Here is a 26,924-nt window from a genome sequence, read left to right on the forward strand (position 1 = left end):
TCAGTAGTGTCAATCCAGTGTAACAAACGCATTTCACATCATAGCTTGTCATTTTGGGTCTAAATAACATGAAAATAAATGAAAGCATTAACATGTTCTTCCAACTATATGCAATAATTTTTTTGGCTTTTCTGGACATTTTAATAGTGAAAGGTGATTTAATTGTTGCAAATGGATGAAGGGGAGTAACAGTACTTATTCAGATTGTCAAAACACAGACTCTAGACATCAATCCAGTGAAACTGGGAGAAAAAAATCAAATAAAAAGACCAGAGAGTAAAACCCTTGTACAGCTGCTTCAAAACCTACCGTTAAAAGCGCTATACAAATACACCTGAATGAAAACACATTATAAACAAACGGTCTACAGAATTAAATCTGATTAATAAAAAAGGTCATACATTATAGAAACAATATTTACATCTTGCATATTAAGCGGAGAGGGACAGAAGGGCAGTAGTATTTATCCATGGAGTATGAGAGAGAAGTAAAGTCTGTCAGGAGTCATAAATACAGTGTGAAGCGGTGCGCTTCAACGCCAAACTTTTCAAGTCAAGTTACATTTTCAAGTTGTTCTTCTCAATACAGACCCAGTGCACGAAGAAGAATCAGATCGATTTCCTAGAATCGTGTCGTACTGTGGAGTTAATGCAAAAATTTAAATCCTGTCATTATTCACAATCAGGCTGCTCCAAACCTGCATTGCTTTCTTTCTCGCGCTGGACAAGTTCATGCAACCTTTTGATTTACAATTAAACTGCATGAATTCTAAGCTCCAAAATAAGACTAAAAGTAACATAGATGTAGTTCATATGAATTCAGATGACTCTGAATAAAGCATAAAGTCATACTGATCCTTTATGGTGAGCTTCTTGAGTGCAGCTTGCACATTCTGCTCAATATCTCCTTTTGTGTTTTACAGTATAAAAAAAAAAGGGTTGGAGCAACATGATGGTAATAAATGATGAGCATTCTTATGTTTGCATGAATTATTCCTTAAAAACAAGAGCTTAAAGTCCATACAAAACAATCCTAACACTCCTCAGCTAAAAAATGTGCATCATTTCAGTGTCATTTAATGCTACAGTGAAACGCAGCAAACAGGTTCAGCTATGAAAAACTAACTTTAACAAAAGCCTGTACTTTAACCACTAACCAGTACAGCTTCACATCTCTGATGTTCCTGCATGTCAAAACACGATCAAACCTTTAGCTTAGTCAAAGCGACTGGAAATTAAAAAAGGGTCAGCTATTTACATTTCCATACTTTTAAAAAATATACTATGTACAGTAGCTTTGTTTGGACATGGAGGAGAAGAGGACATCTAACGGCGATAAAAAAAATAAGGAAGTATGAAGGATCTACAAGCTAAAATAAATAGATATCTCCGTACCATTCAGTAGTAAGATTAGACGTGTGTGCCACGTCACACTCACAAAACCTCCAGAATAAAGTGCAAATAAGGTTGTTTTGCTAACAGCTTTGACGTGGTAATGAACGGAGTCAGCTAACCGTGTTGGTCGCTAGCAGTGCCATCTTGCACCAAATCACTGTGTTTTCCAGTTTAACCCAGCCATAATCACCTCTGAACTGGAGTCTGTGTATCCCGCATACTTAGTTAACCAAGGTAAATGAACGCAACAAGCCAGTGGAAACTGGTTACACATGTTGGAAAAATGATCTTTGGGGTGAAACTGATTTGAATAGTCTTTAAAGTCACATGAGCATGGAGCGGAGTGGTAGTGGTAGATGTAGAGATGAGGAGGACAGCACAGAGGGCTGCTGGGGAGCGTAGGTTCAGTAGTTTTGGCATTGGGGTGAGGTAGGACGGAAATACTTTTGAACTGGCAGGATTGTTCAGAGTGGTCACACGTCTGGCAGAAGGTAGTGTTGGACTCAGATTTTCATGTCTTCGTCCACGCTGAGCTGAGACAGGGTTTTCTTGATGCGGAGAGCCGTCAGTCGCGCAGCACTGTTAGTGTACCAGCACTCCCGCATGATCCTCCCCATCACACGCAACGCCTGCGGGAACAACAGCACATTCACCAGAGGCACTCAGAACATAGACAACAGCCTTTATGTTTTAATGGAAGAATGTTGCACTTCTGACAAACAGGATGTCACAATGTCAAAGCCACAAACTAAATAAAGCTACCATTAAATGACAAAGCAGCAATCATTCTCTGTCAATTATTTTGATCAGATTTTCTAAATCAAGAAATGTTAACTCATTTATCCCTGTATCCTGTTAATGATTTATTTAGGAAAAAAATATATAAAAAAACATATGTATTTATTTGATATAAAAAACACAATATATACTGGAAACTAATATATCTTATTTTATATAAATAAATGTAAATACTATTTTATATATCTATTTAATTCATATATATATATATATATATATATATATATATATATATATATATATATATATATATATATATATATATATATATATATACAGTACAGACCAAAAGTTTGGAAACATTACTATTTTTTATGTTTTTGAAAGAAGTTTCTTCTGCTCATCAAGCCTGCATTTATTTGAGCAAAAATACAGAAAAAACTGTAATATTGTGAAATATTATTACAATTTTACATTTATTACTTTAAATTATCATTTATTTCTGTGATGCAAAGCTGAATTTTTAGGATCATTATCACATGATCCTTTAGAAATCATTCTAATATGATGATTCATTATCAAAGTTGGAAACAGTTCTGCTGTCTAATATTTTTTCAGAACATATTTTTTAGGATACTTTGATGAATAAAAAGTAAAAATAAAAAATAAAATAAAAAAGAAGCTATGTTTTTAAAATATAAATATTTTGTAATAACAATATACACTACTGGTCAGTAATTTTTTCTCTTTCTTTTTTTTTTTTTTAAATAAAATCAATACTTTTATTCAGCAAGGATGTGTTAAATTGATAAAAAGTGATAGTAAAGAAAATATATTATTAGAATATTTATTTTTATTTTGAATAAATGCAGTTCTTTTTAACCTTTTATTGATCAAATATATTAGACAGCAGAACTGTTTCCAACACTCATAATAAATCAGGATATTAGAATGATTTCTAAATGATCATGTGATAGACTGGATGTTACATGTGACACTGAAGGCTGGAGGAATGATGCTGAAAATTCACAGGAATAAATTATTTTTTTAAAGTATATTCAAATAGAAAACTATTATTTTAAGTTGTAATAATATTTCACAATATTACTGTGTTTTTTCTGTATTTTTGATCAAATAAATGCAGGCTTGATGAGCAGAAGAAACTTTTCAAAAACATTAAAAATAGTAATGTTTCCAAACTTTTGCTCTGTACTGTACTGTATATATGTATATATGTGTTGGCTTGACATTAATGCTTGTCCGGGACAAGTGGATTTTGTGAAGGGGCAAGTGAAAGAGAATTTTACTTGCCTAACTGGACAAGTAACCGGATTAAAATTTTAATAGCAAACAATAACTAGAGCAGCACGGAAACCTTTGGCGAGAATGATTCTGATTTATTATTTTCAGTGTAAACGGTGACTAATAACAGATAATGTATTGACAGTATCAAGGTCGAGTCAGTTGAGGCTCGTGCAGCCGGTCTGAGTCATGGAGAAATCAACACTATAAACGCAACAGCACACACAAAGAACCAAACATACTGCGGTAGAAAAAAAAGATAAATACTCTTTATAATATATGCAACGACCAAGAGTCATGTTTTCCCAACTTTCAGCTCGATTGCAAATGTGATACTGATTTTATACAACTTAAGTTCAATAAAAAAAGAATATTAACTTACATTTTAGACACATTAATGATTGTTTTTGCTCCATTTCTGGAAGGAAAATAGTTTTAAGCAAAGCCACAGCAGAACAGTCACGCATCTCCGAGCAACACAACTGTCTTTCGTTACTGAATGATTCAGCATTTTTGAACGAGTCACTGATCAGTGTTCAATGATCAGTCACTTGCCTGATTTATTGAACGAATCGGTTGAATCATTGATTCCCCCTTTAAGACAGCCACCACCTACTGGTGGATTCATTTCATATTTAAAAGTATCATTGCATTTTTCCAACATTTCATATTTTTATGTAAAAAAAGTAAAAAACTAATCTAACTATCTATGCATTTGCAATTTTGAGTAAATTAATTTATGGAACCTCTTATCTTCATTAATAATAATTATGAATAATTTGACGTAAATGGTGATGAACATTTACCTTCATAAAATTAAAAAAAGTGTAACAGCAATCAATTTAAGGCAAATATCACAAACATGCCGATTAAAGTAATACACAATAGAGCACAGATGAGACTATTGCTTCAGGATAAATTACATTTGTGCCAAAAAAAATAAAATACTCCTTTTTTTTCCCGCAGACAATAATGTAAAGTAAATCAATAGTGAATGATTGATTTACTTGTCCGAAAGACAAGTACATGTCAAAGCTTAATGCTGAGCCTGATACATACATATATATATATATATATATGAAAAGAAATATTTATCATTAATGACAGACATATATACAAATTTAAAGAATATATAAAGTTAATAAACTACATACTTTATACATAATATAAAGATGTAAAATAAAAAGCATATTATAAAATACATATACTTATTTGTTTTGTTTACTGATAGAAAAAAAAAAATGCAAAAATAAGGTTGCTAATTTAATATTTAAATTAATAATATTGATTATTCATGAAGTGGACAAATTACACTTTCTGAAGTTTTAAGTTTTGTTGAAAGACCAAAAATGTTAAAAACAGTTGTGGAAAACTAAATTTTTCAGAACTCAACCCTCCCTTCCAAATCGGAAAAGATCATATAAATAAAAGATCCAAAACGGCAGTTCAGAAATCACCATATTTGCAAAGATATGCCAGGCTATTTTAATCGGACTTTAATCGGTAAATGTAGAGAAGTCCAGTAAAGCAGCTGTAGAGGGTCTCTCTCTCACCTCATAGCTCTGCCACCAGTTGGGGATGTTGGGTCGTAACCTCTGATCACACACCACTTTCCTCATCTCCTCTATGGATGGGTCAGAGGGCACCAGGTCATAGTAGGGCAGCTGGTACTCTTCATGAATACCTGAATGCAAAACAAATAAGAACAAACATTATTCTCAGCTGAGCTTTTATCTTAAAGGCCCTTCTGGTGTATATATATACAGTACAGACCAAAAGTTTGGAAACATTACTATTTTTAATGTTTTTGAAAGAAGTTTCTTCTGCTCATCAAGCCTGCATTTATTTGATCAAAAATACAGAAAAAACACAGTAATATTGTGAAATATTATTACAACTTAAAATAATAGTTTTCTATTTGAATATACTTTAAAAAAATAATTTATTCCTGTGAATTTTCAGCATCATTCCTCCAGCCTTCAGTGTCACATGTAACATCCAGTCTATCACATGATCGTTTAGAAATCATTCTAATATTCTGATTTATTATGAGTGTTGGAAACAGTTCTGCTGTCTAATATATTTGATGAAGAAAAGGTTAAAAAGAACTGCATTTATTCAAAATAAAAATAAAATATTCTAATAATATATTTGGTTTACTATCACTTTTTAGCAATTTAACACATCCTTGCTGAATAAAAGTATTGATTTAAAAAAAAAAGAAAAAAAAAATTACTGACCCCAAATTACTGACCAGTAGTGTATATTGTTATTACTAAATATTTATATTTTAAAAACATAGCTTCTTTTTTTTATTATTTTTTATTCATCAAAGTATCCTAAAAAAGTATCACATGTTCTGAAAAAATATTAAGCAGCAGAACTGTTTCCAACTTTGATAATGAATCATCATATTAGAATGATTTCTAAAGGATCATGTGATAATGATCCTAAAAATTCAGCTTTGCATCAGAGAAATAAATGATAATTTAAAGTATAATAAATTTAAAAACAATTATTTTATATTGTAATAATATATCACAATTAGGGGTGTAACGATACGCGTATTCGTATTGAACCGTTCGGTACGAGGCTTTCGGTTCGGTACGCGGTACGCATTATGGACCGAACGGTTCGTTGTACTAATTATTTATATTTGGAAAATAAAAAAAAATTGTGAAATATAATGATATGCGTTCAACAAGGTGGCCCAATAACCCAAACGACGTAACAGGCAACGCCCCTGACACCCCCGAAAAAGAAAAAAACACCAACTTATATGTTTATGTTAGGCTACTCAGTCAGGCGCTCGCTCACTCAGTACGCGCTGAAGGCTCGTTGCAAAATGGCCAATGCGTTTAACAGACCAGTAATAGAAGATCCTCCAATAACCAACAGGTCTGGTGTTTGGGTGCACTTTGGATTCCCTGTAAGCTATAATGGTGATGGCAAGAGAGTGGTGGATAAAAAAAAAACAACGATATGTCGCACCTAGGGTACAACAGCGGGAATACAAAGACGGATGTGAGACCTTACTATTTACCATTCATTCTATCATCACCATTATAGCTTACAGGGAATCCAAAGTGCACCCAAACACCAGACCTGTTGGTTATTGGAGGATCTTCTATTTCTGGTCTGTTAAACGCATTAGCCATTTTGCAACGAGCCTTCAGCGCATACTGAGTGAGCGAGCGCCTGACTCTGTAGTGGAAAACATAGGTTTTAAGAACATGCTTAATGTAATTGAGCCCCGTTACAATATTCCTTCACGAGCCCATTTCAGACAGACCGTAATTCCTGCTTTGTTCCAAAAAACATAAGCCCTTTAGAGAACCAATTGAGTAAAAACACACTCAATATAAAGAGTTATAGAGTTCCATATAAAAAGTTACATCTTTGTATTTGTTCATAACTAATATAACATTTTCATTTTTTTTTTATAAGGAGCTGTTTTTGTTTTATACAGTATGCTGCTAAGAAAACACCATAGAAGATGGGTAAAGAATAGCTCCATCATTGTTCAATGTAAAAAAAAAAACATACTTTGTTAGTTTTAATAAATAAATTTTTTTTTAAAAATCAAGGAAATTTATCTGCCAATTTTTTCTTTTTGCTGTATCTAAAACGTACCGAACCGAACCGTGACACCAGTGTATCGTATCGAACCGAACCGTGAATTTTGTGAACCGTTACACCCCTAATCACAATATTACATTTTTTTTCTGTATTTTTGATCAAATAAATGCAGGCTTCGATGAGTAGAAGAAACTTCTTTCAAAAACATTAAAAATAGTAATGTTTCCAAACTTTTGGTCTGTATATATTCCTTTTGAAACATGGTTTCACTTTATTTCAGCACCTCCTGCATTGCAGCGGCGAGCGATTTCCCAGTACACGAGTCCCAGAGCGTAGATGTCTGCGCATTTAAATGAGTCGAAGTGATGCATGTTAATAGTCTCTTCCAGAACCTCAGGCGCCATGTACCTGAAACACACACACACAGGATCACAGTTAGGTCAGATTATTGTAACATGCATGTTTGTATGTGTTTTTCTTTGCTGTTAGCACCTCTTAGTGCCGACACGCTGGTTGGGGGCAATATCGATGGTGTCAGTGATGGACTCGTGACGAACCGCCAGGCCCAGATCAGCAATGGCACATGTGCAGTTTTTCTTCACCAGGATGTTCTTGGACTTCAGGTCACGGTGAGCGATGCCAGGCTTCCCTGCAGACCAAAACAAAACCATTTCAGCTACATACGCACACACATCTGATATAAACTCTCTGACCACAGAAGAAAGGTGTTTCACGTCCTCATGAGCGCTCACATACACAATATCTTTAGGCATCATTATGGTTTCAAACAGTGGGCTGCACAAGAACACAGCCTACGTCAGCACTGCACGTTTCCTTCAGGGAGAAGACCAGCCCAGAATGCATTCAAGATGGAAGTTAAAATATGCGATTCTGTTCTGAAAAGTACTGATTCAAAATTGTTAATCGACCCAGTATTTGTGTGCTCTCCATGTTGGTGTTTATTAGAGTCTCCTGGAATCGACTGTGTGAGTGTTCAGTTAACTTTTCTTGCAATCCACTTAAATGAAATACCTAAGAAATAACTTGGTTTACATACAAACCAATAACCTTTATTTATTTTCAAATAAGATTAGTTCATGTTACTGTCACCAAAACATAATAATTTGTGTATCTGACCATTTTACATAAAGCTTCAATAGTATAACACTGTCAAGCTCACCCTGAGTGCCCAGTATCTCCATGTGCAGATGCGCCAGGCCGCTAGCAGCCGACAGCGCTAGTTTAATCATGCCCTCGATGCTGACTGAATATCGGTTCAGATAGTCAAACAGGGATCCATTCTCATGATAGTCTGACACCAACCACAACTGAGTCCACGTGCCGTTATCTGCGACAGAGAGAATTAAACATTATTAAACCTAGAGGACAACACTATGTTATATAGTATATTAGCACATTAGTTTACCTTTGTTGTCAGCAGCAATGAAGCCCAGGATGTTCTCGTGCCGGAGCATGATGGTCTGGTAGATCTCAGCTTCACGAAACCAGGAGCGCTCCTCACGAGAGGAGAAGATCTTCACAGCGACGTCTCCTCCTCTCCACTTCCCCTTCCACACCTCCCCAAAGCGGCCTTTACCGATGATCTCCTGCAGCACTATGGTACGAGCCACGGTCCTCTGGACGAACAGCGGCAGACCTGCAGCAGAGAGAAAGACTTGATCAGTAGAAGATCTTCACACAAAGCATTGCATGATTTCAGAAGACTGGGAATACAGGCCACAAGCAGGGTTATTACAGGTAACTAAAAGTGAATCTGTTAGACAATTAGGATAAAATAATATATCAAATAATAAATACAAATAATATATACAAAAATGTGCTATCTGAAACAAGTTTACATTGAAGCAGTAAAATTACGTACTGGAAATATATGAAAACTATACCTGAAATTAAAATAAATTAAACCTAAATATATATATATATATATATATATATATATATATACACACACACACACACACACACACACACACACACACACACACATATATATATATATATATATATATAAATAATAGTAAAATAACACTGAGCACAAGCAGAAATACATATACAATACTATTCCATAATGTAGAATGTATTATGGAGTTTTTCCCCCCAAACTCCATGTGACGTCAAATTAAGCTACACAAATTAAACTTGATTAAGCTATTAAAATGAAAAAAAGAAATGCTGAAGCATTAAAATTACTAACTGAAAAAAAAGAAAAAATGAACGCGACTAAAACAAATAAAAATATATTAAACTTTAAAATTCTAAACAAAAATATTTTTAAAAGTATATAAAAAAACTGAAAATATAAAAATAAGATTCAAAATAATAACAAAACTATAATGGTATATTATATATATATATATATATGAACAAAAATCACAAAAGCAAAAAATAAATACATAATATTAATTGACATGAACACAAAAAATAAAAATGAAAGCCAACTCAAAATATCAATAAAAACTTAAATAGTAGATAAACAATACTAAAATAACACATGCATAAACAAACCATCCAGCACACTTCCTGCGATACTAACCTGACCCTGATCCTGAGGTGGAGAGGTCGTAGATGAAGTCCTGTAAGTTCTTGTCCTTGGCCAGGAACATGTGTTCAGTGCTGGGATCCTCTACCTCCAGTCTCTGCCGGTGACCGTAGGCCCGCTGGTGATGCTGGAAGAGGAAGAGACCCAGCAGAACCAGCACACACACCACAAACACCGGTCCCACCACCACAGCAGTGAGCTCCACCGGCCCCCAGTCCTGCTCTGAGCCCGCTCCATGAGTCACTGACAGAGAACACGCTGCATTAGATCCTCATCTGGGAGTCACCAATTGTTTCTGCTATTGATTAAAAATACTGATGCTCACCGGTTGGTAGTCTGAGGTCGATGCTGTTGCAGTAATCAGAGTAGCAACAGTGAGTGTTCATCAGTCCCTCGGCGCTGAGGCAGAAGAACGGCTGTCCCGGAGGAACCAGGTGCTCTTTCTCAATGCAGAGCCGCACATGCTGCTCCTGTCCTTCAATGATTGAGGTGGAGGCCATGCACGCCCCCATGGTCTCGCACTTATACCCATCCTTCTCACACTGTGGTGCGCTGCAGTTACACAACAGAGCTGCACAGAGAAGCAGAAATGTTTATATTTACACTTATACACATGAAGTAAGAAATAATTAATGATGGGCCATTGAATTGCAGTGGATGGAGCAGCAGATGTGTCTTTTCAACAGCAGGGGGAGACAGAGATCAGCTAAAGAGTCATATAGTGTGTGTGCACCAAGCAGCATCATGTCTGTTTCCGAAAGGAGAATCCACAGCCAGTTGTTCATTTTTCTTATATACAATACATGTATTTTATTAAATATTTAAATAAAAATATATTTAATAGATTCTATATAGTATTATAATAATAATAATAATAATAATAACTATCCCTCTCGCTCTCTCTCGAGCGGTAAATATATATATATATATACACACAGTAGTACAGACCAAAAGTTTGGACACACCTTCTCATTCAAAGAGTTTTCTTTATTTATTTTCATGACTATGAAAATTGTAGAGTCACACTGAAGGCATCGAGGGCTATTTGACCAAGAAGGAGAGTGATGGGGTGCTGCGCCAGATGACCTGGCCTCCACAGTCACCGGACCTGAACCCAATCCAGATGGTTTAGGGGTGAGCTGGACCGCAGACAGAAGGCAAAAGGGCCAACAAGTGCTAAGCATCTCTCGGGGAACTCCTTCAAGACTGTTGGAAGACCATTTCAGGTGACTACCTCTTGAAGCATTTTGCGTCCCTCTGTGTGAAAATTCATCAAGATACAACGCGGAGATTGCTTTATTCTTCTGTTGATTATGCGGATCAGCATCAGGTTAATAAGTCCACAGGGATTTCTTCTTTCAAACACAAACCACTCAAATATGCAATAATTTTCATTTTCGAAGAGCTGGTTTTATTCTGACTTATGTAAGATCAATGTTTCTGACTGTCAAACAAGACGCACATAGATTTCTGATAAAGCATGTTTTATTAACTTTATTTGATAACATAATTTACAACTAACTGTACAATTAAACGTAATATAATTATGGTAGGTTTGCATTAAATAAAAGATTGCTGTTTGCATTCATGTGTGTTTTTATCTATGTTTATTTATTTGTTTTGTGAAAGATCTGCAGCATAAATCATTATCTGTCTATGAGCAGCCATGTATATTGTTATTCTTTTGCATTAATTATCAGATTAAACAGATATTAAAATTAGTCATGTATTTTTTACTGTGTAAAATAATAAAATATGTTGTGAAAATAATGATGAAACAGACTGATTAGGGCTGGGATAAACGATTATTTTTTAAACGATTAATCTAGCGATTATTTTTTCGATGCATCGATTAATCTAACGATTAATTTTTCCAGACCGATTTGATTTCGATTATCTCCCCATTAATTGACTACTAACAATTTATACATGTTGATTTACATATCTGAATGAAAAAAACATGAATTCCTTAACATTGAAATATAGGTTTATTGCTCTTAAAATTACAAAATAAAAGACTGACTAAGAATGCATTACTTTGTACTTGTATAGAGATAGCATTCAATAAAACCTTGAAACCTTGAAAACACATAGCTTACTGAAACAAGCTTACTGAACACATAGGGCCTAGCTTACTGAAAAAAAAGTTCTTTCAGATGAAAATAACAACAACTTGATGTCTAGTATTCAATAAAAAAGGTCACCCAAAATACTTGTTTAGAGCAATTGAAAGAATACAGTATGTAAATGTAAACTTGAGGGCTTTAAGCTAATACAGAGAGTGCTTTTACAAAAAAAAAAAAAAAATTTAACAGTGGGAGCCAGCAGCCTGTCATGGAGAAAAAAAATCTCTGAATGCTCCACGTGAAACTTTGGCGTTCCGCCCTTTTTCTATCGTGTCTAATGATTTTGGTTAATATGCACAAGGGAGGGAGAGAGCAAGAAGCGCTCGTGTAGTTTGAAGACTGTGAGTGCGCGAGAGCGCGTGAAACTTTGGCGTTCCGCCCTTTTTCTATCGTGTTTAATGATTTTGATTAATATGCACAAAGGAGGGAGAGAGCAAGAAGCGCTCGTGTTGTTTGAAGACTGTGAGTGCGCGCGCAGCCGGGGCTCTCTCTCGTACGCGCCCTGTCACTGTCACTCACCGATCAAATAAGGCTTTGACAGCCGCCAAAAAAAAAGATCAATGCAGAAAAACCCCTGGATTGGTTATATAACGTTGGACAGAATGTTGATCCGGCCATCGCGTATATTCAGCGCACATAAGGTAAACATTTTGCAAATGTTTTTTAGAGAAATAAAAACAGGTCGACGAATCGATGCGCATATTTTGCGTCGACGTATTTTTTGCGTCGACGTCATCGATGACCTCGACGCGTTGTCCCAGCCCTAAGACTGATGTATGTGTACAATTGAGAAATGGATACTTCTGAAGATACATTTGCAGCCCACGTCTCATGAGGTAAATATTTCATAAAAAAAAAATTATGCAAACATTTTCGAGAAATAAGTAATTTGTACATTTACATATTTGGTAAGATAAAAATACATTATGTAGCCGTGTATACACACCATGTGTTCAACTTTTTATCTCGTGAACAGTAGTGAACATTAGTGTATTTAATTCATTCACCAGACCCAAACATACACAAGTTTCAAACCCACTGGCTCAGTTAACATTTATAGTATAGTAATAATAGCAGTGTATATCTTAATTGCATTTGAAGTGATATTATAAATCCTGTAAACATATAGAAGGTAATATTTGGACTTTCTCCGTTTCTCTGCACTGACGTTTAGCACAACCGGAAATATCTACGCACACACTCGCAAGACCGGAGATCCAAGATGGTGGAGATATGCATAGGCTATTTATCTTCAAACAATCATTTATTTATTTTTATTTTTATTTTTTAATTTAACCTTTATTTAACCAGGGGATCTCATTGAGATTTAAAACCTCTTTTCCAAGAGAGACCTGGCCAAGATGACAGTGTATTGACAGCGCACAGTAACAAATATGAACAACCAACACACATACATAAAAATAAACAGTGTGCATTACACTACTTAAAAATTAGACAACATTGGACTACTTAAAAATACATATTAAAAGCAGTGACAACGATTTATAGCATCTATTTCCAAAGATTTCATGTAGTGTTTAAATTGACCAAAAGAAATCAGATTTTGCAACTTCAAATCAATCTGCAATGTGTTCCATGTGGAAGGGGCTGCATAACTAAAGGCCTTCTTACCAAGCTCTGTACGCACCGTAGGTACAGACAACAAATACAAATTACCAGAGCGCTAATTGTAGCAACAGTTGCTGCGAGACATATAAGTGCAAAGATAAGAAGGGAGCATATCCAACATAGACTTATAAATAAACATAAGCCAATAAATGTGCCTCCTCATTGATAATGAAGGCCAATTTGTCATTTTATACAAAGTACAATGATGTGTTGATGCTTTACATCCAGTCACAAATCTCAGTGCACTATGAAAGACAGTATCCAATAAAGATAAACATTTATCAGGCGCATTTCTATAGAGCAGATCACCATAATCAAGCGCAGTGAGAAATGTAGCAGCAACCAATCTCTTCCTGGTTTTCCAAGAAAAACAGGCTTTGTTTCTAAAATAAAATCCTATTTTTAATTTGAGCTTCTGTACCAATTTTTCAATGTGCAACTTAAAAGAGAGCTGATCATCAATTAATATACCCAAGTACTTATACAATTTGACTTGTTCAATCTGCTCTCCATGTATAGTAAAAATATTTGGGAGACTTTCAAGGGACTTCTTAGATTTTGAAAAGAGCATAGTCTTAGTTTTATCAACATTTAAAACTAGTTTAAGATGATACAGTTGTGCCTGAACAAGATTGAAAGCGGTTTGTAAATGTGAAAAAGCTTGGTGTAAAGTTGCAGCCTTACAATAAATAACGGTATCATCTGCATAAAAATGAAAATGAGCTTGTGGGATGTCTTGACTCAAGTTATTAATATAAATAGTAAATAAAATTGGACCCAAAACTGATCCTTGCGGTACACCACTAAATACAGTCAGTGTTGCTGATTTGAGATTGTCCGAATAAACACACTGAGTTCTATCTGCCAAATAATTGGTAAACCAATCTATAGTATGGTCAGAAAAACCAGTATTATGTAGCTTTTCCAATAAAATGCAATGATCCACTGTAGTGTTGTCACGGTACCAAAATTTCAGTATTCGGTACCGATACCAGTGAAAATACACTGTTCTCGGTACCAATTTCGGTACCAAAGCAAAACACAAAAATATGCTAATTAAAAAAAAACTTTTTAGCACTAAAAATAAAACCAATGCCATTCGTTATACTTATTTACAATCGTGTTTGAAGTTTTTCTACAAGTTATATAATTATGAAAAACAGTAAACAAGTTTCACCCAAATTTAATTTGTCTTTTAATTTATGAAATTTAAACATTCTATTTCTGGTAAATAAAGGGGATTTTCTATTAAAATTAAAACATGTAAGAAATATTGTGATTTATTTCTTTAAAAAAATAAAGTTTTATAAATTTTTTCAACATTAGTAGCAGTATCACATACATTTTACTAAATAATAGTAATATTTCTAGCACAATGCCTTTATGTAAAAATTAACTTTTAGGCCTAATGAATGCATATTTGTAATTTTAAATGAACTTAAGACTGGTGGTGATGCTTAAGATATTTTTGGTCATTGATGGTTTCTGTAAAAAAAATAGTAATAGATCATATTAATTATTATTCATATTAATTATTATTAAAAGATAATACTACTACTAATTCTACTATCATACTTATGTATATACAATGCACTATGAATTGATGAGCTGCTGGGTTCATGAATATTAATCACGTTGTCTGCGTTCGGTCAAACTGATTTGCTGAAATCTAAACTGAGACGGTACTAAATCAGCGCCAGCCAATGAAATTGCCATTTGCGCATTAGCTCCGCCCACTACCGGAGAAACCAGTATGTCTTCTGCTTGTTCAAAAATGAATATGAATAATTCTGAATGAACTCCATTACAGGAAAAGACAATTTTGAGATTCCGTCCTCGTTTTCTGCTTCGCGGAAATCATAGCGCTGAACCGGGTTTGAACGGGACCTCGTACCAACGGTACTTAAAGAAACCTGGTACCGTCACATTTACATTTTTTTAGTACCGACTTGGTACCGAAGTACCGGGTCTTTTGACAACACTAATCCACTGTATCAAATGCTTTAGATAAATCTATAAAAAGAGCTACACAGGTGTTCTTACAGTCCACTGCTTCTATAAAGTCATTAATGACCTTCATTGTTGCTGTAGTAGTACTATGCTGCCTTCGAAACCCAGACTGTAAGTCAGACAAAATGTGGTTGGAAACCAAATAATCCTTTAACTGATCACCAACCAGAGTTTCTAAAACTTTAGCTAAAATTGGTAACTTAGAGATCGGTCTAGAATTATCCAAATGGGCAGAATCACCACCCTTCAAAAGAGGGAGTACATAGGCCGATTTCCAGATTAATGGAATCTCATTGCAGACTAAAGTGAGATTACAAAAGTGAGAGGTAATCTGGACTACTAATGCCCTAGATATTGTTTGAAAGTGTTTTGATCTTTTATTGTTCATTCACACTTTACATTATGGCTTCATTAGTTAACATAAACTGCCAATGAAAAAATTAATCTGATCATTCATTAATTTTAGGTATTCCAATATTTAATAACACATTGTTAAAATTGAAAGTTGCAACCGTGTTATTTAATGAGCTAACATGAACTAAGACTTGTATTTTTTTAACAAAGATGAATAACTTCTATAGTAAATGTAGCTATTGCTCATTGTTTAGCTGTGCATTTATTGAATAAGCACTATGTGATGTCCGAACTGATTACACTATATTTTATGTAAAATCATTTTCTATTTTTAATCTGTCTTAAATTCATTTTAAGTCAATTTTTAAATCATTTTCAAGTTCTTAAATTGCTCGTTTTATTTTTGTGATTATTTTTCTTCATGACTTTTTTTTTACTGTCTTTTTGAATTACGATTGTGTACGAAATGTGCTATAAAAATAAACTTGCCTTGAATGTTAATGCATTAACTAGGTCTTATTGTAAAGTGATACCTATTGGTCTTTATAGTTCTTTTGCACTTTAATGTGTAAAACATTTAACTTTTATACATTTTTCTGTATTGCTTTATTTTTTAAATGTTTAGTTATTTTTGCTATAAGAAAAAAGTTATTTAGCCTGTTATACTGTATTATGACCACTTTTTTTAAAACAAAATTTCAATACCGTGATAATACCGTATACCGTGACAAAAGCATCATCAATTAACCGCAACAGGAAAATTTGATACCGGCATATCCCTATTCTAAAGCTACTGTTACAAGCTATAAACTCTCCAGATGTCCTGTCTCAAAATCCCTTTTTAATGAACACGAAAGCTAAAGATAATAATAATCAATTGCTGTCCTTACGGAGCATCTCGACCCAACAATGCATTTTTAAATCAACCACCAATATTTACACAACACCCATTTATTTTCAGCATATGCCTGCCCTCATATACACTCCTGAACAAAATCTTAAGACCAGGGTATGCTTGCAAATTTTGCACATTTGGCACTAGTGGATCATAACCAGGTTGTAAGTGCTGCTTCAAAATGCCAAAAGAAGAAACCGGAGCAAGAGACAAAAAAAGAGCGTAGGGAATTTATTGAAAACTGCATTTAAAGTCAAACAGGCTGTTCATCAGCTGATCAAAAGTTTAAGACCATAGCCATAAAAAGGTCAAATCTGCACAAAAATATGGCTATGTCATGTCATTGTTTTCAAGCAGTCATACTGTCAAGATCTCCTGATGGCAAAGGCAAAAGGGCTTTCTCTCTTTGAACGTTTCAGGATTGTTGAGCTGCACAAGCAAGGACTCACACAACGCGCCATCGCTGCCGAGGTTGGACGCAGTAAGACAGTCATTTTACATTTCTTAAAAAATCCTGAGAGTTATGGGACAAAAAAAGTCAAGTGGTAGACCCAAAAAGATTTCACCTGCACTGAGCCGTAGGATCCGACGGGTTGTCCGTGAAGACACGGGTCGATCCTCGACCCAAATTAAGGCCCTTACTGATGCTGACTGCAGCCCAATAACCATAAGACGTCATCTGCTAGAGAAGGGCTTCAAGAACAAAAAACGTCTTCAAAGGCCACATCTCCTCCCACGACACAAACTTGCCCGTTTGGAATTTGCAAGGGAGCACCAAACATGGGACATTGAAAGATGGAAAAAAGTTTTATTCTCTGACGAGAAAAAATTTAACCTGGATGGTCCTGATGGCTTCCAACGTTACTGGCATGACAAGGAGATCCCACCTGAGGTGTTTTCTACGCGGCACAGTGGAGGAGGCTCCATCATGATCTGGGGTGCTTTTTCCTTCAATGGGAAAATGGAGCTTCAGGTTGTGCAGGGGCGTCAAACGGTGACTGGCTATGTGGACCTGTTGCAGCGGGCATCCCTCTTGACCGAGGGCCCCCGTCTGTGTGGTAATGACTGGGTCTTTCAACAGGACAATGCTGCAATTCACAACGCCCGCCTGACGAAGGACTTCTTCCAGGAGAATAATGTTGCTCTTTTGGACCATCCTGCGTGTTCCCCTGATCTAAATCCCATTGAGAACATTTGGGGATGGATGCAAGGGAAGTTTACAAAAACGGACGTCAGTTCCAGACCGTGGATGCCTTTCGTGAAGCCATCTTCACCACATGGAGGAACGTTCCCACCAGCCTCCTGGAAACAGTCACATCAAGCATGCCGAAAAGATTGTTTGAAATGATCAACTAGAATGGTGGGGCTACTCACTACTGAGTCCTTTTTTGACACTTTAAGTTCTGTTGTGAGTTTATTTTTGGGCTATGGTCTTAAATTTTTGATCAGCTGATGAACAGCCTGTTTGACTTTAAATGCAGTTTTCAATAAATTGCCTACTCTCTATTTTTTGTCTCTTGATCCAGTTTTTTCTTTTGGCATTTTGAAGCAGCACTTACAACCTGGTTATGATCAACTAGTGCAAAATGTGTAAAACTTGCAATGCATCCCCTGGTCTTAAGATTTTGTTCAGGAGTGTATAACAACCTGAACTATGCCAGTACACTGATCCAATAAAAATATTACATTTATATACAAAAATAAAATATATATATGAAAGATTTGAATATAGAAATGTATAAAGTACTGCAAAAACAGCTTGTTTTTATTGCAAGGGTCAGCAGATATAAACAGTTTTTGGTACAGAAAACAGAAATTTCACAGGGATTTTTTATTTTTTTTTGCTACCAATCTGTAAAGCAGGCTTGACTAAATACTGGCAGTCCTAGAAGTCATGTGACAAGTTGTGTAAAGGAGTTACTTAACTGCTGCGCATCTCTGAAGTGCAACATTCATTTGCCGCTTCATTCACTTTCTGGTGAAGCTCCTACACAATGTCATTGAGATATTTTTCATGGCATATGGATAATTAGAAAGTGTGAATTGAAACAGAAAAGGCTGTTATTGTGTACAAAATGTTCTGTTTTAACAGCGCTGAGTGCAGGCTGCGGCGTGTTGCATTCGTGGCGAGACTCAACACAGCTCCAGCTAATGCCAGCAGGACTCATTTCAAGCCAAAAACGCAGAGTGATTAAACAAATGAAGCCTGTGTGATCAACTGACATTAAGAGGATACAGTTTTATGATATACATTCCTACATTACAGCATCCGCTTACAGCAACATACAGCACAGGATGTCTGCTTTACTAATCTAAGTGTTTGCATGTATGTAGGTCATTGCAGAATGTATAAATTTAGCATGTGAGCTTGGTTTTCCACTGAACTCGTTTCATTATTGCATGTAAGGTGCTATATTATTTGATAGACAGGATTTCCTGTCATTTACACCCATTCACAGAATATGACGTAAAGAGATGTGCCACCATCATGGGAGCTTCCCCTTTGGTCAACGAACTGAGTGAAACTACTCCAGGACAGATGTTATGACGCTGTCGTTTGTGGTCCATGCCACATTTGATGATAGAGATTTAATGGATGAAACTTTTCTTATTGCGACAGAAGAAGAAGAAAAAAAAAAAAGTCATTCTAAATGCCAATACAAAAAAATTCAACTTACTCATATAAATCACACATCAAGGAAAGCAAAAATAATTAGGTTTACCAACAGTAAGCAAACAACACTTCTCATTCCCCTGTGTCCTTAAAGGTGCCATGTGCAAAAATTGAGGTAAAAATATCCAAAAAATTACCAACACGCATCAAAAGAATGAGAAGAAATAAGGGCGATGATGTCATTAAAAAATGTCAAGTTATAGTGCTGCAGAGATATCAACCTTAATTAGCATTAGCATTACTAGCCCCGGCCCGACAGGTGTCGTAATACCAGTTTCGGCCATGGGAGGCGGTATGCGGGCAACATAACCACCAGCCAACCTGCAATACACGAATAACTCGCACGGCTTGTGGGCGTACTTATACCTGATGTCAATGTGGAAAGTACAGCCCACTACTTCATTTCAGTTCAGGGAAGAGAGCGGAAGGATGACTGAAGCCCTTGGCAAGAGACCACCACCTGCTACAGGGAAACAACCGTGCTCGGAAACACAAATCAAATCCGATAAGAAAAGGAGCCGAACCAGAGTAAACATCGGCACTGCTTTCAATCGCTGGAGACAACTGATGGACCTGAAAGAAATGAGGTTCGACACCGAACTTGCAACATTTCTTTTGGATTGGTAAGTTAGATGCTGTTAGTATTTCGCTAGAAGTTTGTTTTATATGTTTGTGTATTTTTTTTTCGGGAAGTTATAACATAGAAATGTATCGAAGGCTGTTCTATAAGCGTGCTAATGTTAGCGATGGCTAACCGTAGCTGCATTTGATAATTAGCTAGCTATAACTTACCCATTTTTTTATATCATAAGTAACCTGCTTTGTCTAGTCTGTTGTTCTCCGTGTCCTCTTTGCTTCGTGGTTTTTCTGTACGTGAGAAAATTGATGTGTGGCGTGAAAGCGTGTGAAAAGAGTCAATTGCGTGTGTCTCACGGTGAATGCTTGAGAGTTGGCAGCTCTGGTTACGTTGGTTGGCGCTAGCAGACAGCTGATGTTGACCAATGATGTTGACAGAATGCTGTCTGTCAAATTAATTTAATTCAAATAATGTGTATATACAACTCAATGTAATATGAACAAAACGAATATGAACATATTCACTGGGAAAGGTGAAGGGGAGTAGCTTGAAGATGTCATGTTTCAAAATCACTTGACATCACCCAACGTTCCTCTGGAGGCAAAACGTCCTCTTATAGCAGCGGTTCTCAATTCCAGTCCTCACGCCCCACTGCTCTGCATATTTTGCACGTTTCTCTTTGTTAACACACCTGATTCAGATGATCAGCTCGTTAGAAATGAACTCCGTGCATGAACTGTGTTCCAATTGCTCATTGCTCCCTACTCTCTGAGCAGGGGAAATCTGTTGAAGTTTACCTCACATCGAAACATTCATTCACTGATTTGTGCTGTGCAGCGTCTTTAAAAATTGACAACTGTGACATCATATACCTCTGTAAATCGATACAATTTAAATTCACGTCTTGCACACTTCAATGCACTTTGATTGGAACATATAGCTACGTTCGCTTCGAACTGGAATCATGGCTGAATATCCTGTGATGTCCACTTCGCAGGGCACTTATGTTCGAATAGAACAAATGTCTGAAGCGCTAAGAGAAACGTTCAAAATGTGCAGAGCAGTGGGGCTCGAGGACTGCAATTGAGAACCGCTGTCTTATAGGCTTCGGCTCTGCTCTAGGGTTGTTGTGAAGGTAGGGGCGGAGCATAGAGACTATGCCGTTTCTCGTTTGTTACTCTAGAGTAGACCAATTCACTTTATTGAGGCATACTGCCCCCATCTGGTATGGAATGTGGAGTATGACTTGATTTTTTTGCCAGACATGACAGATAGCACCTTTAAATTCAAAGTCCCAAAAAAATGGTTTAAGTGCAATTTGGTGTACAGTTAGGAGCAAAACTGTGTGTTTTCCCATTTATTATATCATATGCAATTCATCTTTTTGGATACTGCCAAAATATGCCTCTGCAAATTAAGTGCAATTTAATTATGGACATTTGCTTACTAATCAATTTTAGTATTGTGGTAGGTTGCAATTTAATGCCTTATGTAATATATATGTTTTTTTTTTCATTCTGTCTAAACCAATTTAAAAAAAAATCAATCAAAATACACACTTAACACCATTTGGAAAATAATAGTAGCCTTAAAGTTAGGCTAATGCAAGGAAGTGCATATATAATAGTGTACTATTTTTGTTCATTAGCTTTAGCTTCTGTTTTACTTTACAATAGTTCTAGAATAAATTGTAAAGTAAAACAGAAGCTGATGAAATCTCATGAAAACATGATCCCACTGCTAAATTCTGGCTTCACAACACCATATCCTCGAACTGACATGAATGTGTTTGTGCTTGCACATGACGTACGCATGTAAAGTGCAGTCCCTGACACCTTATTTGATTAGACAAGATGAACCATAGTGAAGTCTGAACTCCATAAACAGCATGTTTAGTAAATCTGAGACAATACGACTCAGTGTTAGTAATTTAAAGTCATGAGGGCAGGTCTTGAGACCATCTCTACACAATATAATATAAAATGTGTTTGTTAATGGTTTCCTGAATTAAATGATCTGCAGTGAATAAAGAAGTCCTTGGTCCTCATATTCCTCTTCTACAGCTTTTGCTCTAATTGCTACTAAATACAATGCAATAGAATTTGGCTAAATGGAAAACAACATCAGAACTCAAAAGGTTAATAACAGGAAACCATTCAAATCCAGATGGGAATATTATCCCAATCTTTTTTTTATTGAGATATTTATTTTGTTAAGAAAACAAAATAATTGGAAAAGTGTAAAGAATTCTAAAAATGTGAAGTGTTTGTCATGTTCTGGCATTAAAGTGTAGTTTAACACCACAGTTAATGGCTTCTGGTTTTTACAACTTCCACTTAGGAGCACAAAACTGTCTTTAAATTTGAAAGATATAAAGATCTGAAATGTATAGTGATAATAATCGATATTGACTGATATGAAAAATGTTACTGTGATAATTTTTTGGCCATATCCATCAGTCCTAAGTGTGAGTCTTCATTTTGTTGCATTTGCATTTTTTTGCATTTATGCATTTAGCTGACGCTTTTATCCAAAGCGACTTACAATTGCTATATATGTCAGAGGTCGCACACGCCTCTGGAGCAACTAGGGGTTAAGTGTCTTGCTCAGGGACACATTGGTGTCGCACAGTGGATTTGAACCCGGGTCTCTCACACCAAAGGCATGCGTCTTATCCACTGCACCATCAACACCCCATTTTGTATTCAAAGGACAATTAAATAATTAGTGAGCAAACACCCACACGTGCAAAGAACAGCGAGACTTCACAGGTCTGTCACAACCAGCTCGGGACAGAACATTAGACACACAGGAAGCAGGGAATTAATATCCACTCGCATTCATAAGAAGTGATTGAATTAAAAAAAAAAAAGATTCTTGATCAACAATGTGCTTACTCTCACTGTCAACAAATGACACACAGCTCCATGAAAAGCAAGAGAAGTCACGCTGTTTCTAAACTATACCAGACACAAATATCCAATGCCATCATATGACTGTTTTAGCAAGGCAAAAATCTAAACTAAGCTCATGCTTTTACTCAAAGAACAGCTATAACCTTTCACAATGTACTCCTTCCAGCTCACTGTATGACTGCAAAGCATGAAAAAGGTATGACTAAGATACAAACATGGAGTCTCAAGTTGTTCACACTTCACACCATTGGTGACTTTGAAGCTACAAGTTGCATGTTGTCAGCCCAGTTCTGGTTATTCAGCTGACAAGGAATCAGTTTTTATGCCACAAAAAAAAAAAAAAAAAAAAAAATTCTTGAGGGGAAAATATTGTACAGAAATTTCACCACTGCATAAAGCATCATTTAAATTTCCAATTGACGACTGTGAAAACGAATGATTTGTTCTTATTAAAATAATTTAAAAAAAAAAGTTGTCTACACTGTATCTGCCCGATGTACTGTAATGTCAGAAGCTTATTTTTATCTTTCTGCAAAACAACCAGCAACTTTATTTCCCACACAGAACTGAACTATTTTATTTACAATGTGAATTAATTACTAGTCTGAGATCTGACAGGTGACTATGGCACTGATGCTTTTTATAACGCAAGACACTGAAACTCAAATGACTTTCAGACGCAAACCACATCTTCCAGCTTCAGCCAATGACAGTTTCGAACTAACTAACCCTTACTTATTTGATGTCATTTATACACCTGAGACTCAATTCAACACAGACCGAAGAGAACGATTAAATCTCTTAACTGTGTAGAGTACAAACTGTTAAACTTCTGTGTAAAACACAACTATGACTAAAATAATCATTAACAAAATCATCATCTCATTAACTGAAGGTACAATGGAATACTTCACTATTTCAAGGGTATTTTACAAGACATTGTAAATGTCACGTGTTCAAATGTGTCTTTAAGACAAGAAAATACTTATTTATTACATACATGGAGGGCAAAAATTAACCCTCAACATGTGACAAAAGTGAGTCTGAGTAAACAAAACATGTTACTTGCCAGTGATTTTATTAGAGACTACAACATGTGTGTAGTTTAAAAAAATAATGGTCAGCAGATAGTTGAGCAAAACTACTAAAGCGCATTTTATTACATGTAATAAAATAAACACTAACTGTACTGAAATAAAAAGCTAAAATTAAATAAAATATATGTATTTTATTTCAGCTAATTGCCAAGGAATCATTTGTAATTTTTATTTAGTTCAAGCTGAAGTACTAACTACAATTAAAAACTGTATAGTGGTTAGTGCTGGACGATAAATGGAAGCGTGATTACAATTACAGATACCACATTTACGTAATCATTCAAAGGCGAAATTACATTAACAAAAATTAAACACACTTTAAAAATTCACTTGCATTATTCAGCATGTTTAAGATGTTATTTGTTTTTTCTCTCTTTCTACAGGTTATCAAGTTTTTTCCATTGTTTTAAATTTAGTTTTAGGATAACATTATACTAACCTGCACATTTTCACCTTTTTTATTATTTAAAGAAGAAATCAAACCAATGTATTGTTGACATTTGAGTGTTTTCAGCTTGTTGATTTTCATATGAAATATGGCTTACAGTTGCTTAAAAAAAATGGTATAAAACTACAATGTAAATTGTGGCAATCGTAATAAACGCTATTAAAATTATGATTTGACAATTTAACGTAATAAAAAGAAATAAAAACATGCAACAAAATTACTAAAACTACCTTCATTAATAAAACATCAAAACAAAAACCACTTGGTGCAGCAATGAAACATTAGCTGGGTTTCCATCACTCTGCTTTTATGTGTATTTTGAAGTATCACGACAGAATCAAGAAATAGAAACGCTGAATTTCGAATAAAAATGCCTTCATTTGCAAAAAAGTTTTTACGGTCGCTTGAGGTGGTTTTGACGTTTGCAAAAAAGGGTTAATGTGAATAATGGGAAATAAAAATGCATTTTGTGAATAAATTCCTCTAAGCGCATCAAAAAAGTAATGTGACTTTGCGCAATGGGATGGTAAATCCTGACTAACCAGCAGATCGATCGTGTTCCACAGCATCTGAAATGTTATATGGTCATTCAGAAACGCAGAGTAAAATCTGTCAAGGTATTTTTGTATAATTGCCTCCCAGAACTGTTAAACGACTGCATTCCCAGACAGTAGCATCCACCTCCGAAAGCAATAATCACATTCATTGTGTCTCGTCTGCTCGTTCTGAAGTGCAAGTAATTTATTATACATGAAGATTATTACATTAATTAGCTTCTCCTACTTTTATTAGTAAAGTAAAGTGCCAGTTTATCAGCAAGTGACGCGTTTGTTTTCTTTGACTCATTGGATGGAAATGGAGCTTGATCGCAAATATTTTGTGCGATTTTCCAATTATGCGCTAAAGTTAAATTCGCAACTTTAGAAGGAAACCCGGCTACAGACCAGTTCATATAAAAATACATCCAAAAAAACAACAACATACAAATAAAATATAAATAAGGTGACAGATTTTTGGTCAAACCGCCAAGTACTAGTATAAACCAAAATACTGAACATCAAGTAACAGCATTTATTATCATACATTTTAAAGCATTTTACATAAAGAAAAGTACAGTATTATGCTTTTGAAGATAATTAGAGAACACAATTAATTTAATCTTATTAATCACCAGATCGACAGACAAATAGATGCACTTTATTGAACCTTGAGGGGAAACGCAGCGCTCTTAAACTAATGTGCATGTCCAAACCTGCAACTTTTAATATGCAGAAAACATGAAAGGCCTTTTTACAGCGGGTTAAGAAGAAACCTCAACACTTATAAAGAAAAAACCCCGGCTATGAGTTATCAAACCAAACACGAACAAAGACATGCTGCATTTCTATATAATGCAGAGAGAAAGAAAGAGAAATCGGGTTACAGTTTAGTCATATCCTTATTTTGTCCCTTCTTCACAAAGAACTGAGATTTAACCCACACAACACCCAACCATCATCATAACCTAAGCTATTCTTCCTCAAAACCATATCATCATCACTCAAAAGGAAATCTTCAATCTGCAGACCTTCTATGTCATTTCATACTGAGAGCATCCATTGACTTGATTTTCCACTGTACTTATAGTGAACTGAGAGCGACTACTTAGCTAAATACAACACATAAACCTAATATTAATAACAAAAATAACAGTACACATTTGGAGGAACTTGCACCTGTGTTTATGTGCAACAGGTCCGCAAATACAGATGTGTTTATATAGACTAAATATCATATTCAGACTCAAATAAGTTAAATAAGTTTAGATAAAACAGTTTGCCAGGATCCAATTTAACCCATTTCTGTTAACTGTATCTGATTTTGTGAGCATGTCAAATGTGACAATTCACAATGTATGAACTCTTTAAAACCATGTTAAGACACATAATGAAGTTAAACACGAGCATTTGAGCTGATTTTAGTTGTTCTGAAGCCTCGTATTAAATTAAGTTAGCCTGTTAGCATGCTAGCCCTTCACCTTTGAGATCCTAAAACACAGTCATCCTGCTTTATTACAGTTTTGTTAACAGCACGTATATGAAATATAACGTCAAGCACATCATACATTAATGTTTTAGACAGAGAGAAAGTCCGCGAAAAGGCAGAGAATTTATGGGGCCAGTCGTTAAATCCCAGCGCCATGTTGTTGTTGTTGTTTTAAAACGCCTAACGTTTAGCCGACACACAGCTGTAAACAAAACACTGCTGAAACAAACAAACAAGTCATACTTACCATCACATGCCCCGGTCAGTCCTGATAAAACGATCAAGAGTCGCAGGATTTGCTGTGTGTCCATCCTCACCAAGTAACGCTACTCATCTTCACAGGACTCCCTTCGCACTGAGAACTAGTGAAGGGTCGTTCTTAAACGATTCGTTCATTTTAAACGAATCTTTATTGTGACTCGGGCAGAACGAGTCATCTCGAGTGATTCGTTCAGTCGCGCATGCGCATACAGGTTCTGTACTGGAATTAGTCTAGCCTCACAACAGTCTATGGTCTATAAGCCCTGCGTCTCAGTGTTCATACTAATACTACGCCCTTAAAGTACGTACTCTTTCGGGATTTTAACAACTGGTGTTTTTA

General features: G+C 35.5%; 1 protein-coding gene across 1 annotated transcript; it reads right to left on the reverse strand.

The window, feature by feature from the left end:
- Positions 1 to 1,535: 1,535 nt before the first annotated feature.
- On the reverse strand, positions 1,536 to 26,727 carry LOC132152202 (activin receptor type-1B-like). Its single transcript, XM_059560992.1, has 9 exons — positions 26,571 to 26,727; positions 9,899 to 10,144; positions 9,568 to 9,816; positions 8,440 to 8,670; positions 8,194 to 8,361; positions 7,506 to 7,662; positions 7,297 to 7,421; positions 4,988 to 5,118; positions 1,536 to 2,023 (listed from the first exon to the last, which is right to left on the reverse strand). Exons 1-9 carry the CDS (start codon positions 26,632 to 26,634, stop codon positions 1,898 to 1,900), a joined length of 1,497 nt encoding a protein of 498 aa, XP_059416975.1. The 5' UTR covers positions 26,635 to 26,727; the 3' UTR covers positions 1,536 to 1,897.
- Positions 26,728 to 26,924: the final 197 nt, after the last annotated feature.

The sequence above is a fragment of the Carassius carassius genome, chromosome 10 (genome assembly GCF_963082965.1).
Source record: "Carassius carassius chromosome 10, fCarCar2.1, whole genome shotgun sequence".
Taxonomy (NCBI): domain Eukaryota; kingdom Metazoa; phylum Chordata; class Actinopteri; order Cypriniformes; family Cyprinidae; genus Carassius; species Carassius carassius.